Source organism: Haplochromis burtoni, unplaced genomic scaffold (genome assembly GCF_018398535.1).
Source record: "Haplochromis burtoni strain Fernald_Lab_line unplaced genomic scaffold, NCSU_Asbu1 Contig_16, whole genome shotgun sequence".
NCBI lineage: Eukaryota > Metazoa > Chordata > Actinopteri > Cichliformes > Cichlidae > Haplochromis > Haplochromis burtoni.
Window position 1 is genome coordinate 254401 of NW_024582377.1, and position 16862 is coordinate 271262.

At 41.8% G+C, this 16862-nt stretch overlaps 1 protein-coding gene across 1 annotated transcript in view; it reads left to right on the plus strand.

Moving 5' to 3' along the window:
* Positions 1-3921: 3921 nt before the first annotated feature.
* Positions 3922-16862, plus strand: part of ltk (leukocyte receptor tyrosine kinase) — a 65673-nt gene continuing 52732 nt past the window's right edge. Inside the window, exon 1 of the mRNA XM_014331914.2 lies at positions 3922-4181. Coding sequence (XP_014187400.1) covers positions 4130-4181 — 52 coding nt within the window. The 5' untranslated portion in view covers positions 3922-4129. The remainder of the gene's footprint in view (positions 4182-16862) is intronic.

A 16862-nucleotide genomic window follows, 5' to 3' on the forward strand; every position in this document is an offset into this window, starting at 1 on the left:
TCAACCAAATAATGTATTTTATTATCAATTTTAATGGAAACAAGTGTGTGTGTGTGTGTGTGTGTGTGTGTGTGTGTGTGTGTGTGTGTGTGTGTTTGGGGGGTGGAAGATCAGGTGGGCAATAGTTGTAGTTGAGAGGCTACTAGCTGCATTTTGAAGCAACTGTAATCGATTTTGTGCACCTTGATTGAGGTACATACAGAGGGAATTGCAGTCATCCAGATGGGAAAACATGAAAGTATTTTAGGAATGAACAGTTTGACGTCCACAGAAAAGAAGACACATCTGATTTTAATGATATACTACCTCAGATTTGAAGGTAGATGTGCAGAATTATAGTTTAAATCCCGCTTTGTTGTTGGGAAAGTTTAAAAATGAAAGAAAGGTAAGTTTAAAAATCAGCAACTTCCTGGTGCTTACCAGGACTTTGGCTTGGACTGTTGGCCAATGAGCATTAAAATGCCTTTTTGAGGGCTTTTAAAGAAGAGAGCACATGGCATCATTGACAGTACTTTGCATTTCCTGTGTTTATTCTTATCTGTTATTGTGAGCAGCACATTTTTATAGAATGTAATGATTTATAATTATTTTAACAATGGTTATTATTCTCAGTTCATGTATTGTTCCCTATCCTGGAGCTATTTGCCTCCCACTCTAATGCACTCCCTACCTGCAGATCTATAGTGTCAGTGCCTTGAAAAACATTTTCTTCAAACTGACATTGATTGACAGCTTCATAAATGAAGAGAAAGGTACTTTTCACAGGTTTGAAGATGTAACTTGAACAACACAGAGGTTTGACCTTTGAACTGTCATCATCTGGAGAGAAAGCTACAGTTAGTGCTACATGCTTGACTGAAAGAAAGAAAGAAAGACAGAAAACTTAAACAGTGTATAAAGGAGATTTATAACTTGGATTTTGCAAACCCGTCAGTGTGTAAATGTAGGTCATAGATATTGGACTACTTCAAAGAAAAGGTGAAAGAAATTCTCTTTATAAGAGAAAAAAGCACAAAAACAAAGCTAATCATTTTCTTGACAGCCTTTCATTACTCCGGCTTTAATTGTCAACCTGCCTGTGACTCCAGTCGTTTTAGAAGTACGTGCTATCTGCCAATTCTGACTGATGTGGATGGACGGGTGCGTATTTCAAGCTGAATAATTCAGTGATTTACCCTAGCTTATATTTAAAACACAAGTGTCTGTATACAAAAGCCTGGTGTTTGTTCATTAAAGTTAACATCCTCTGCATGTTTGTATCACGTCTATGAGCATTTAATCTTTTTATTAGAAACACCTGATAAATATGCATGACACCTGTACTGTTATATTTAGATCACCGGGAGTAAGGACAGCTGTATTTGTTGTGTTAGCTACGATCTTATAGACAAAAATAAATAAACAAATAACAACATATCGTCATCTACTGAAAATTAAAGTTGAATGACACTTTACAATTTCTAGGCTGCAGCCAATAATAATCTCAGCTGCAACTTTATTAAGTATGCTTACCACAACTAATGGAGCCTACTGTTTGACTGTACTGCAATTTGATATTTACAATGGCCTGCCCTTAATGATCCAAATTGGAGTGGAGAAAATGACAGGAACACCTTTCTGTGGGATGCAATTCAGTTCAACAGGGCCATCAGTCTGTGGGCTGACTTTGTCTCTCCACGCGAACTCTTTACTTGCAAACATCTAAGACTGCTCAAATGTGATTTGTCAATAGAACAAAACCTCCTAAAAGTGAAAGTCTTGCTCTTTGACTACAGACTCTCAAAATATTCAGATACACTCACTCACCATGTTGTTAGTTACACCTGTTAAACTACTCATTAACATAAACATTTAATCAGCTAATCACATGGCAGCAACTCAATAAGGCACGTAGACGTGACCTGCCAAACTTCAAACAGAGCGTCAGAATGGAGAAGAAAGCTGATTTAAATTACTTTGAATGTGGCATGGTTGCTGCTGCTTGTATTTCAGAAACTGCAGATCTACTCGAATTTTCCAACATAATGATCTCTAGGCTTTACAGAGAATCGTCTGAAAAAGAGAAAATATTCAACAAGCAGCAGTGTTCTGGGCAAAAAATGCTTTGTTGAGGTCAGAGGAGACTGACCAGACTGCTTCGAACTGTTATGAAGTAACCCAGTAACTTGTTATAAACAAGGTATACAGAGGAGCTTCTTTGACTGCACAAATAAAATACTCGGGCAGATGGGCTACAACAGCAGAAGAGCACACTGTATGCCACTCCTATTAGCTAAAAATAGGAAAGTAGAAACACAAAACAGGCTGCAATAAAGACCAAAAATAAAACAGTAGCAGATCAGAAAACCATCTAATAAGATGAGTCTCAATTTCTGCTGTGACATTTGATGCTGGGGTCAAAATTTGATGTAACTAATGTGAAGGCATAGATCAACTTACCACGTGTCAACGGTTCGGGTTAGTGGTGGTGGGGTAATGGTGTGGGAGAGGTTTTCTTGGCACACTCTGGGCCCCCTAGTGTCAGCAGAGAATCGTTTAAATGCCACAGTCTACCTTTTGCTATGTCGTTCTGAAGTAAAGCCTTGTCATGCACTGCTGCTTTTTTGGTTACCCACTGACTTGTTTTCCATCACTTTAATCTGACAGGTACAAAACACTTGAAGATATTCTGGGTATATGCATTGTTTATTTTAATCCCCAAAAGTTTGAACAATCTTGAAACCTGAATAAATATTTACTCAAAATCAGCTGCTGGCAGGAGGTATTAATGATCTCATGGAGTAACTGTGAGTTATATAAGAAGGAATCAGCGATAGTGTGATGTTTGGCTGAGGGGTGAATCGCATGGCAGCAACTCACTGCATTTAGGCATGTACACATGGTCAAGACAACCTCCTGAAATTAAAACCAGGCATCAGAATGAGGAAGGAAGGTAGTTTAAGTGACTCTGAATGTGGCACGGTTGTTGGTACCAGACAGGCTGGTCTCAGAAACTGCTCATCTCTATCCTGCCTTGTATCAATACTGCAAGTTGCTTCTGGGGGTGTGGGGGATATCTTCACAACACATTTTAGGCCCCTCATGATCTACAGACTTTAAGTATTTCTATTGAACATGTGCATCCCTTTATTGCCACAGTGTACCCATCTTTTGATGGTTTCTTCTAGACAGGATAATGCACCAGAGCTCAAATAATCTCAAACTGCTTGCTCAAACATGTCATTGAATTCACTGTACTCAAATGGCCTCCACAGTCACCAGATCTCAGTCCAATAGAGGATTTTTGGGATGTGATGAAATGGGAGATTCTCACCATGGATGTGCAGCCAAAAAAAATAATAAATCTGCTGCAACTGCCACGATGAATTAAACCAGTTCTGAAGGCAAAACGGGGTCCAAACAGATACTAACAAGGTCTAGTAAGTAAAACCTTATATGTGTCTATTTACAACACCATAAACTCCAAACTTCCAAAATAACCATAAAGTTGGAAGGCTTATCTTTATAGCTAGTCTTCATGAATATAAGTAGGCTCTAGTATATGACTATTGCATTCGACTGCATTCATTTTATCTACAGATGTTCCCTTTTTGCTGTTTTTGACACTGTTCAGATAAAACTGAAATATGGAAAAATGTTTAATGATCTTCTGCGATGTTACTTCAATTATGCAATAATGTCCGCTTTATTTTTTTTTTATTTAATTTTCTCAGGGTAAGGTTTTTAATCCTGGCGTGAGAAGCTGGTTCACAGAGTCCTTTCCATAAAAGTCTGTCTTGACATATGTGGGCAGAGTGAGCCTGAAAGCTTCTCTTGGACTCGGAGCCCTTTTGACTGGTGACTAACACGCAGTGAAAGGGAGCAGAGGCAGGGGAGGAGGGTTTGGAGGGAGGAGGGTTTGGGGCGGTTGTCGTCATTGGGAGCTGCAGCAGCATCAGCATCACCGGAATGAGTAACAGTGCGCAACTTGAGAAATAACTATAGTGTCTGGAGGAGCGCGCGTGTGACCGTTAATCGTTAACTTCACGAGCCGGGTTTCTCTCCAGCGTATTCATGAGGGCTTAAAAGGTGCCAACAAGGAAACCCAGCACGGACTCTCTGTGGAGCTGCCGCCGAAGAAAGAGGAGCCATGGACTATATAAAAAACCACAACACTTATCTCCCCTTCTTCATTTTGATAAGTAAGTCACGCACTTTGACTCCAGTGAGTGTTTTGGTAAAACTTTTCCCGTCTTCTGTCTCCTTTTTGCGCTTACTTTGTGTTTTCTTTAAATGGTTGAATGGGCACATTTGGCAACAGTGTGCCACGTTAATTAGCCTTTCTGCAGCGTCGTGCCACTCACAGGGGCCACGGGGGAGAGTTGGTCCAGGGTTTAGACAGAGTCTATTGCAGTTTGATCCGATCATGAATCTTTGGCACAAAAACGCGCCGTCTCGCACACGTCCCAGCGGTGCTTCCACATCCACTCTGAGAAGCGACATCAGGCGAGGTGTCATTTTCTCTGGAGGCAACACTTGACGGAATTTGATTTACATTCATTTACACTGCAGCAGGACGACAAGACTTGGCAAGGAATGGGCTCTCGGAGCAGTTAATGGGGTTACATACTAATTGTATGCTGTTGGTTATACTGCTTATCTTAAATAAACAGAGGAAAATAAGACATTTTTCTTTAGGCTTTAAGCAGATTAACCCAGATTTTGTTTAGTTAAACCTAGCTGAAAAAGGAAAATGTCATTAAACAAAAAAGGCCTGAATTTTCTTCCTTTCCCCCCCTTTTTTAGTATTTAGAAAATAAAAAAATAAAAATACATGAATCATTGTTTACTGGAAGAAAATCACGTTTGTTTGTGCTTCTTGCCAGCCAGATCCAATCAGGCTTAATTTCATATGAATAGAGTGAGTGTTTGTGACCAGCAGAGGCATGTCATGTGGTCAAGGAAATGATGGTGAACTCACTCACAGGGATCCACTAGAGCTGGCTTATTAGCATCACTGTAACTTCCTCTGGCTTTAAATCATCTCATGCAGCACAGTTAGTTCACTTTCTACATGCTAATGCTATTTTTAATGATCTGCTCATGCTTATTGAAAGCCAGATTTGTTATTAGTTCTTTAGAGGGGGGAGTTATTATTAGTACTACTGCTGGTAAGTGCTCATATATTTTGTTATGTTTCACACAGGTTGATGCAGCACCACATGCTTTCTCTTTCTGCTGAATAGCTGTATGTATCATATATGTTTAGCCAATCAACATGTACCTAAAGAGGGCTGTAGATAGCTTACTCCACTTGAAGCAACAACACCTCGTTTTTTTATTTGCAAGAAAAAGCCACATGCAGGAGCCTCTCCCCTTGGCTTTAGCAGCCACTGTGGCTGGATCAGTGTAAGTGGCTCTTACTGCAGTCACTCCAGTGACAGGAATGAGTCCAGGATGAGCTCCGCCAAAACTCACAGTATTATGTCAGATCCCCCTCCTCCCCTCTCTGTGCCTGAGGCACATCTAGCATGCATCCGACTCGTGAGGGATAGTCTTCTCATACCAGCGCGGCCAATATTTGATTTTCGCAACATTATCTATTCGCAGTATTCTCAAACTACATGTGGGGAGTTGGAGAGAGAATCTTTAACCATAATTATAGAAAGCCCATAAAAATTACAATTACACTCAAGTGGAAATGCAAAACAGATCAGCTGATACATATCTGACTGAAAATTGTTTTCTCTGCTGTGGCAAATACTGTGTGATCAAAGGGCGGATGTGATTAACCAGGTTGGTAGCACTGTCCTATTGTGTGCTTAGTGTTGATTAACATGATAAACTGTATAAATGATGGATGTGTGCGCTGTGAGGTCACCCATCGGTTTGTAGACGTCTCACTATTCTGTAAACATGTTTATCTCTTCTCTAAATTGGGGCATTTTATCAGCAGGGTCTAGGAGGCCATTTGAGGCCGGCTCAAGTGGCCGCTCAGTGAACTGTTTCTCATACTCCTGCATTGGTGTCTTTTCATCATATGTGTATTATTAAGATCCTATCATTATGTTATTTTTTTTTTTAAACATCACTGTTAGAAAGTTATCTCTGGGATGCTGGGATGATAGCTCCCTCGGGACTTAAACTCCGGTCAGAGAGTGGGGCACAGAGAGTGATGTCCAGATATATTTTAATGGAAGTTAACAGCAGCTCAACAGTACAGCAGTAGGCATACTTAACAAGTGTGGGAGGGGCGGACACACGTGTGATTCTGAATAACAAGAAACAAGGAGAAACAATTATCACATGTAAATATAACAATTATCACTTCCCAACATCACACCAATATAACGAACTGTAACACAAATAATGCCCGGAGGTGAATGCTCTGACACAAGAAAGTCCCACAATCCCATTTGAACAGGCAGGAAACAAGAAGACCTGCATATCTCAGGCAACAGAAAAGACCTAATGCCCCAAAATTAGGAAAAGTTGACAATTACATGGTCTTCAGTGCCCTCTAGTGGCTAAATAACCCAACTGCGGTGCACAGATCCAACCCGCAACAAAGGCTACGGTGGTAAGTCACATGCCTCTACCAATCTCGATAAATCTCCTAGCCTAAACCCCCTGTAATTATCATCAAAGTACAAGCCGTGCTATAAGTGGAAATGGACTCGTAGAATTGGAGGGATTTTGACTCACATTTGCACAGGAACGCACACGGCTGGAGATCGCTATTCACCCACACTCATGGAGAAAAGCATGCCTAGTGCTCCCTGGACTCGTGATACGGCAGGACCGTTGTAAAAGCATGTGACGTCATCACCGTAGCAAACAGTAAGAACAAAGTGGAACTTATCGGCAGACATTACCAGTGCACTTATAACTATGCAACTGAAATATAAGGAGACACAGCCGCCCCCAAATTTAAGTAGTAAATTTGCTCTTCAACCGAAAGTCTAAGCATCATTGGGTTTACAGTCCTCCTCATCCTCCCAGGCTGAGAGTCTGACTAATCTGGCAACAGGTTGAAGATATGTCTGTCCCTTGATTGTCACCTCAGCCGCTCTCACCCGACCGTCTGGCCCTGGACAGGCCTTGACCACCTTTCCAATAGGCCACTGCGCTCGCGGTAGTTGTGAGTCAACCACCATAACCACTTGACCTGTGGTTAAGTTGTCAGTATCACCCTGCCATCTTTGTCTCCTCTGAAAATCAGGCAGATGGTGACGCAGGAAGTTGGAACAAAAATGGTCTGCCAGAATCTGACTATGGCGTCATCGCCATCTTCCCAGCATCTCACTCGAAGCATAAATCACCTGGGGGAGTGATGCATCTCGTCGCCCCATTAGCAATAAGTTGGGTGTGACTGGATCCGGATCCGCTACATCCGAAGAGACATACCCAAGAGGCTTTGCATTAATGATCCCTTCCACCTCGACCAGCACAGTTTGCAAAACTGCCTCTGTCACCGTATGGCCTCCCAACACCACTTGAAGAGCTGCCTTCACAGATCTTATCTCCCGTTCCCAAGTACCTCCAAAATGGGGGGAACCTGGTGGATTAAACCGGAACTCAATCCTCTGCTCCGCCAGCTACTCTTTAATGGGGGCTTCAAGAGCTGAGAAACCAGACCGCAGTTCGATCTCTCCTCCCCTGAAGTTGAACAGTCAGATAGGATCTCATATGGCTTGCCCCGGCGTGCAATAAACAGACGCAGAGCCATGAGAAAGGCATCAGTATCTATGCTGTCCAACAGGTCAAGATGCACACAGCTCGTAGTCATGCATTTGAATATGATACCCCAACGCTTTTTGGTGCGCCGTCCTACTTTGATGTTGTAAGGACCGAAGCAGTCGACTCCAGTGGACCAAAAGTGGTTTGTATAGGCGCAGCCTCGCGGGGGGTAGATCTGCCATCCGAGGAATATTAGGACGGGCTCGCCACCTTCAACACTCACCACAGCTGTGCTGGTGCCGCTTGATTGCCTCCCTTCCTTGGAGAATCCAATATTTTCTCCTTATCTCCCCGAAGACTCGTTCTGGCCCAGGGTGCAACAGCTGCTCATCATATTCTCTGATCAGCAGTTTGGACACCGGATGCTGCGGGTCAAGGACTATGGGGTGCATGGCATCCAAGTCCAAACCTTCTGCTCTTCTTAGTCTGCCCCCAACTCTTATCAGCCCAATAGCCGGGTCATCCTCCGGAGCGAGTGTTAGCAGGCGACTCTGCTTATGAATTGCCTTACCAGCAGCCAGGGCCTGTAATTCCTCAGGGAAGCTATCATTTTGAGCTTGTTTCAGGAGATGCAGCTCAGCAGCTGATGCATCTGTAGCAGTCATGACATGGTTTTCGTGATCAGCAGCCTTAACCACTGCACTCCATTTGCCAAAATTGGAAATTGGCACCGTTAGCTGTGGACTGCATGTGGTGGTGGTTCCACAGAATGCTGTTGCTCTCAGCTCCCCATTGTCTTCTTGACCTTCACCTTCATGGAGAGTTGGCCAGGTATCAGGGTTCGTTAAAAGGAAAGGTGGGCCCTGAGTCCAACGGTTTGGTTGACTCAGCTCGAGAAGGGTTTTCCCTCGCGTGAGGTCATCAGCCGGATTGTCCTTGGTGTTGACATATCTCCAACTTGACACCTCAGTAAGATCTTGTATTTCGGCAATCCTGGTACCAACAAAGACCTTATAGCGGCATGAATCGGATTGGATCCAGGTCAAAACTGTTGTTGAGTCACTCCATAGGGTGATGTCACTGGGTTGAAATGCCAGCTCGGTCTCGAGTACTCTAGCCATTTGGGTTCCGGCAAGAGCTGCACATAACTCCAAACGTGGCTTAGAAATCTGTTTCCGGGGGCTTACTCTTGACCTCGCCATCATGAATGCCACGTGGACGTCGCCTTGGGAGTCCTGTGTTCATAGATAGGTGGCGCTCCATAGGCTCTTTCGGAGGCATCACAAAATATGTGAGCCCCTCCACCTGGTCTCCCGGTGTCTGCTCTTGGTGGGACATAGCATCTTGGTAATTCCACCTGTGGCAAGTACACTAGTTCCTTCTCCCACTGTGTCCATCTGTCTAGTAGGGCCGTAGAATGGATTTGTTTATCCCATCCAACTCCTGCCTTCCAAAGATCCTGAATTAAAACCTTCGCTCGAGTTGAGAAGGGTATGAGGTAGCCCAGAGGATCATACTGCGATGCCATCACCCGATAAACATTTCTCAGTGTGGGCAGAGAGTACTCCACAAATCGATGCCTGTATCCAAGGCGGTCAGTGAGACAGTTCCAACAAAGGACCAGAGCTGGTTCTTCTGGGTCTTGGCTGTGCTGGCCAAAGCTCTGTGCTGGCTGCTTTGACTTCCACTGGCAGGTGCTCCAACACCGATGAAACGTTACTGGCCCATTGCCTAATCTCGAATCCCCCTTTGGCAAGTAACTCCCACATCCGATCTATGAGTGTCTTAGCCTCCTCTGCAGATTGGAGACTATGCAAACAGTTATCGACGTAGAAGGCCCTCTCCACCGTCATCTTCATTACATTGGCTGTTGTCCCTGACATGTCTTTGGAGGGCATAGGTGGCACAACAAGGACTGCACGTTGTACCAAAAGGCAGAACCTGCCACTCGTACACACTTGGCTCCTCATCCTTCCTCATAGATCTCCATAGGAAGCGGAGCAGAGGTTTGTCCTCAGGCAGCAAGCGAATTTGGTGGAACATTGCCTTGATGTCACTACTTATGGCCACAGTATGCTCCCTGAAGCGGAGGAGGACCCCAAGCAGTGAAGGTCCCAGAATTGGACCTGGAAGCAACTGGCTGTTGAGGCTTAGCAGTTATATTGATATGAGCAGTTGAATACAAGTCTAGCCTTGTTGTTGTGGTGAACTACATGGTGGGGTAGATACCATGACTCGCTCGAACAATCCACCTTCTCAGGTGATAGTTTCTCAACATAGCCTACCACCTCCAGTTTACTTCCTGACAATAGGTTTCAGCCTGCCCTGGGTCTCTCGCTATCCGACGTTCAGTACTCCATAACTTTTGTAGCAAGGCCAGCCTGGGTGCATAGAGGCGAGGAATGTCTTTGCGACGGAGGAGGGGCGTTGCATGTCACTCCCTCCACCTGTACTCTGGTAGTGCGCTGCTCAAGAGCTTCAAGTGCTTTCTGATCTTCCTTAGAACGTGTCGCAGTCTTCACATTTGTGTATGGGAGTACATCCGCCTTCCACAATCGTTCTACATGTTGAAGGAGATCATTGCTTGGGGACCCAGTAAAGAGACACTGTTGCTCTTCCACAGCGAACTGGGCTAAGTTAGCTGGACCCTGCAGAGCCCATCCAAGGTGGGTACAGACTGCCAATGGACCCCCAGGAGGGCCAGACCGTATAGGGTTCATTGGGATAAGCAGATGAGGGAAGTCTGAGCCAATAAGGACTAAAGGCTGCACCCTGTCGACAGGGGAAAGTGGGAGTCCCCGCAGGTGCGCATATTTTTGCATGAGTGCCTGAATAACTGGATAACTGTGCTCAGAGAGGCCCAGTTTGTCAGCAGTGAAGGCATGATGGATGTGGTATCTCACTTTAGGATTATGGGTAGGGGAAATCTCAAAGGAGACCGAGGCCCCTTGCAGGTGAATCACATCCTGACGAACAGTTCTTAATGGAAGTGTCTCGGCTTCCTTCCCTAGATTGAGGTGCTGCACAGCTGGTGGTAGGATGATGGATCGTTCAGAACGGTCATCTAGTACAGCAAAGGTCTCTAATGAATACTCAGCATTGTACAGATACACCTTCACAACCTTTAGCAGGACCTTATGAGCACGGTTTGGGTGATCAATGTGGATGGTGGACGTATCTGGGGCAGTGCCAACCATCAGGGCTTTTCTGGGCTCCTGTTGGCAAATTTCATGCAGCACTGTAAGTTGTTGCTGTTTGCACACTTTACAGGGTGCCTTCAGGGTGCACAGATCAGGTGCGTGATTCCGTCCACAATGCCAAAAACCTTTATCTTTGATCCACTCTGCAATTTGGGTGGTGGACAAACCAGTTACAAATGGTAAATATTCTTTTGGAAAATACCAGATTCGTATGTTGAAAACTCACTCTAAATTACAGCAGAAACATTACTTGCCATTATCATCAGGATGAAATGTTTGAAAATATTTCCTTGTCCATATAATTTGTACATGTTAATACATGTTACATGTTAATATTGGCATGCCAAAGTGATATTGGCATGCCAAAGTCCTGCACTACAGGTATATTGGACAGTAATTTTCATGTCACCATTTACTGGAGATTGAACATCTCCAAACAAGTTTTGTATACAGTAAATTACTTTGCATTCATACAAAAAAGATGGTACAGAACTATTGGGCCCAGTAGGCCGAAGGAAAAGATTGGATTTTTTTTGCAACACTCATAAAAACACATTTTCAGTGCAGTCTTTTTAAAAGAGGCTTATCTTTGTCAATTTCTTTCAATTAATACTGTTAATTAAATTCCTATTATTTAAAAGATGTATACGGTAATATGTACAAAAGTCTTGAGCCGCTCATCAAATCAAATTATATTTTGCTTCCATCAGTCATTCTTGACATTTTCTGAAAAGTGGTCTTGAGCAAAAGTTCTCCAGGTTTTCTGAAAGTCCTTCTTAGTACTTTTTCACTCATTTTCAGTTGAGTCTGGTACCAGATCAACTTCAGAGATTTTATCTCCCTGTTTGTTAAGCCACTTAACACTGACCTATGAATCATTTGCATTTAAAAAGAAAGCAACGAACTTAAATAATGAGTTCATGTTTGTCCCTTTTTCACAAGCTTGTCACAAAATTACATATCATGTTCTCGTTTCTTTAGTTGAGTCTCTCAAAAAAGCCAAAGATAGATCTGGAAAGCACCTGATTGGCCAGTGCCAACACCACCAATGCAGTAAAAGCATACCTGGGTAGAAAACACCCAGTCATAGATTGGCCTCCCCAGAGTCTGGATCTCAAAATTGTTTAACCCAATGATTTTGACAGAGAACAGAACAAAAGGCAGCCAACATCCAAAGAAGAGCTTTGGGATGTCCTTCAAGAAGCCTGGAAGACTTTTCCTGTAGACTCCATAAAGAAATTATAAGAAAGTTTAATAGAGTTCAGGCTGTGTTAAAGAATAAAGATGGTCATACTAAATATTGAGTTTTAAACTTGTTGAGAGTCTTATCTCTTTTTGCCTTATATACTGTGTTTCCATCTAAGTATGCACAGGGTTCAGTAAATCACCTGTTTATCTTGTTCCTTGCAAATCAGATACAAGGTGTCTCGAGACTTTAGCGCAGTACCGTATATATGTTTATCTTCGGCCCTCTGATAAACCCAGCCTCTCGCCCTGCGACTGCTTGGATAGGCTCTTGTCCCTGCATGACAATGAAGTGGATAAGTGGTAAAGAAGAAAGATGGACAGATGAAATTTCTCCTTCACCCCACAGAAAGATTTAAACACACAGACTTTGCTTTAACACAGTGCAACGTGAAAATATATAAAGGAGATGGCTTTAAAATAGGATTGTACAACAGAAACAGTTACTGTTATCCAAGTTTCATAATCTTACCTTCTCCTCATGTCTAACAGTTGTGCCAAAATTGCATTTTTCGAAATGGCACAGGAAGAAGCAGAGACAAAAGCCAACTATCCCATTAGTTTTAGGAGAAAGTGATTCTTGTCACACTGATTCAATCAATCACTTCTTTTTATCAATTAACCGAATGCCACTGGGGATTTCCTGAAAAAATGTGAATTGGCAAGAATGCGTTTTATCATGAAAGAATTTAAAATATGCAAAAATATAAAGTACAAAGAGTCAAATTCCGATCGTGCTTTCTTTCTGCCGTATGACCATTTTCAGTAGTTTACCCTGTTTCTGCTTCCAGTAACAGAGGAAGCAGAGCACAAGATTTCAGCTTGTGCTTTGATCACACTTTAGCTTTTATAGTTATTCACGATATCTGCTAATTAAAACTAAATGGGATTGCTTATGCATACTATTCAATTGGGACTCTAAGGTAAATACAATGGAAGTGTGACTGCAGTGAATGCGTGAAGCTTCCTGACTCAATATGTGGTTAACTGCTGGATCTGATTTTGATTGTGAATTTCAAACAGTGCTAACACGCAGTCTGTGTGTGTGTGTGTGTGTGTGTGTGTGTGTGTGTGTGTGTGTGTGTGTGTGTGTGTGTGTGTGTGTGTGAGGCTTTAATGATAGTTCCAATCACCTGTGTTTATTTTATGCGTCTCGGTCCCCATGTGTCTCTGTGAATGTTAAAAGACGACCGATCTGATCTGCACTTAATCAACAAAGTTTGAATGCAATTGCACGCAATGTTCCCTTCGCTCGTTCACATACAAAGCATGTCAGTTCAACATTGGAGTGACTATTATTATATATAGAAAAACCAAACTCACCTCCAGAATTTACCTGCTGTTTAATGTGGCACTAATGGTAAAGAAGACAACTTTTTGGGTTGACCCAAGATGAGCGAATTTAAGGCATAAACTGGTAAGTCCAAGTTTTAAACTTGCTGAGGAGTTATGTGTTTATATTTCAGGAACTTGGTGTGAGGATTTGTTGTATTTATATGATCACTCTGTCCCATCTGTTTTAAGAAGTGCAAACTGTATCATTTGCATATGCAAGTTGTTCTCACTTTCCTCTTCAAAACATCTCATTTACTCAGTCTTTCTCCTTTCTGAAGTTGTCTGGCAGGCTTTGGCATCGACCTCATGTTTTAGAACTCCATCTGTCTTTTTATCTTGGATGCTCTTTCTGTTTATTGCTATCCACCTCCTGAGCCATCAACAGCCTGTAACACAAAGAGACAAGTGAGAGTATTTCCTCCTGTGTCCTTGTAGTGAAGTTGCTGGTCTAATGTCTATTGCTCAGGTGTAGTTCGAGGGTAATGATCTTTTTCCACTGCTGGCAAAAAGAGGAAGGGATAGAGGATCAAAGCTGAACTCGGGGGCTTCCCTCTTCTGGCTGGCTAACAGATAGATGAGTAGCCAGCTGTGTGTCGCCCATGTTCAAGGGCGACTTTGGGTTGGGACAAAGCCAAACCCTTTTTTCCATAAAAAAAGTTTTTTTTAAAGAAGGTTGTTAAAATAGTCCAGAGATACAATTAGGCAGAAACATGATATGAAGCTGACCTTTGGCAAGATATTCAAAATGAGTGAGATTTTAGACTTGGCAAACATTTCAAGTGTCTAAGTTAGGTTTTTTTGTTTTCTTGCTTAATACTGTAATTCAGAGCCTCAGATAAATGAAAATGATTAATAGCCTGCAACTAACTGTTTTTTTCATGATTTATGACTGTGACCCACAATGACCCAATGTGACAAGTTCTAAAGTAGGAAAAGAGGAAAAAACAAGTTAGACAGCATAAATATTTTTTTTTATCAGCCAAAATAACATGTTTTGCATTTGTAATGCGAAAACCGGCGCTAACCTTTGATTTCAGCTCATTTTTTTCAGTGAATAGCACCAATTGCGGGTGTTGATGGGTTTCCTTACGTGAACTGTTCACTTCAGGTAACTGAGCAGTGTTTTTGTTGGACTAAGTTCAGGGATGCAACAATCCAGCGTTTGTAATAGTAGGTGAAATACCCCCAAGCTGCCCCTATTAGCATTGGGTGACCATATTTTGATCTCCAAAAAAGAGGACACTTGGCCCAGTCATGAAGAACTTTAATAATACTGTTTGCTTAAAGAAAATTTTAACATATTTAAACAATGCCTTCTCTGTGCGGTTAATGAATGGTGAAACAAAAATGTCATATAGGCTTTTACAAGTCAACAAGGGCAAAAAATAACTTAAAAACCTAATACTGGTACAGAGATAAGGCCTCATCTGTATAAGAAAAATTACCACTACCGGGACGGTACGAGGGATTTTCATCAATCTCGAAAATCCACCCGGATGCCCCGGACAGAACGTGAAAAGTGCACATGTCCAGGGAAAAGAGGACGGTTGGTCACCCTATATTAGCATCCCTCATGCTACGTTAGCTCTTCTGCTAGCAAGTGCTACATGTTGTAAGCAATATAAAACTGAATTAAATGGATGAGTCATGTTACCAGTCTTGCTTTTCAAATGAGAATTTAGCAGATACACTAGGAAATATTGTATCAGTGCATTCATAGTTAAGGCCACTCCAAAAACATTGTCTTTATTCTTTGCTAGGGTTAGTGTCAGTGTTCAGGGCTACTGTCACTGCATGAGCCACTGTCCTCTGGGACATTGATGGGTGTTTTTTTAGAATTCACTCATTGTTTTTATAATTCCAAATTGCTTCATGAATGAATATTTATAGGACCGACAGCGATACTGATATTTGATACTTTATATACTTCCAGAGAACTCTCCTTGTTCGTGCCATTACACACTTCCGTGAACATGTGTCCTAATTAGCAGTCTTTGATAAATCCTTGTTCTTTAAATAAAAACAGACCACTCTCTCAGGCCCTTATTTTCATCCCAGTGATTGAAAACACCTTCTCATACTTTTCCTACCATATCGTATTATTTTCCTCAATAAATAACAACTGAGTATAATTTGTTTCGTTACTGTTTTTATGACTTTAACTCAGTGAAAATCATAGGTCATGTTTATGCAGAGTTGGAGAAAATCCCTAAGGGCTAATAAGTTGTTCCTGCAATTGTAAACCATCAAAAAAGAACTGATAAGTACCCGTGTCAGTTTCTGAGATCTCCAGAGATGTCCTGTATGTCAACAGCAGCCCGATACTCAAAGAGGGTTCAGAAATATTTTATTACAATGGAAATCTTTAGTATCCCAGAGGTGAAGGGTAATAAGTTTTGAAGTCTGACACACTGCAATTTTATTTTATTTTATTTTAAATAAAAAATAAACTTAGAATAAACAGATTCTCTTGAGTTCTACAAATATTGTCGCATTTGACCTCTAGGGGGCGCCTACTCAACTGCTGTCTGCAAATAGAGTGGGTCGTCTCAAAGTCAAGGCTTTTCACCTTTTCCTCTCAGTTGAAGCTGGCAGCACAGTGAATTTCATTGAAAAGTTTAACAATTTTTCACAGGCCACAACTTTTTCAGTCTTTACTGAGGCTAAAGATAATATCTGCTGATATTTTTGAAGGTTATAAAAAGAAGAACACACATAAATAAATCACACCCAAACGATGAGAAGTTTCTCTTGTTATGATTTATGAATATGTGTTTAAAAAAATGTAAATATGCAGATGGTCATAAACAATCTGACAAAAATGAGCGAAGTTTAAATATATTCACTTCTCACTCCTCATAAAGCAAGGCACCTAATAAATCCTGTGGGTGTTTACTTCTGGAAGAAGTGTTGAGTTTTTCAAATTAAACTTTTTGCTCTTAAAGCCCAAATAGCGTGTTCCAGACGCTGGTGGATCATAATTAACTCTAAAAGCTTTGGAACTCTAAAAAAAAAAAAGGATAAAACTGCAACAAGATGGGAAGGTGAATACTCTCATTGCAAGACTATTTCGTGTCAATCTGAAATTGAATGATGAGTTGTGGTTTTTAAGAATGTAGCTGATGGCACGTCAGTTTTTTTGCACTTTAGTCAGCAACAAACTCTAAGATGATCTGTGTGTCTGAAGATGAAGTCTGCAAAAATGACTGAGGAGTTATGTACTCAGAAAACAAGGCATTATGCCAGAGAACATACTTGCATCCATAAGTAGCCCTTAGTATTAGGCCCTTAAAATATTTTCCAGAAATATTTATGAGGACTCAGACATCTATTAAATGCATATAGCATTTAATAGAGACATTTGTTAAGTATTTCTATATATCTTTTAACTGTAAATTGGGGTACGTTAAGGCAAAAAAAACA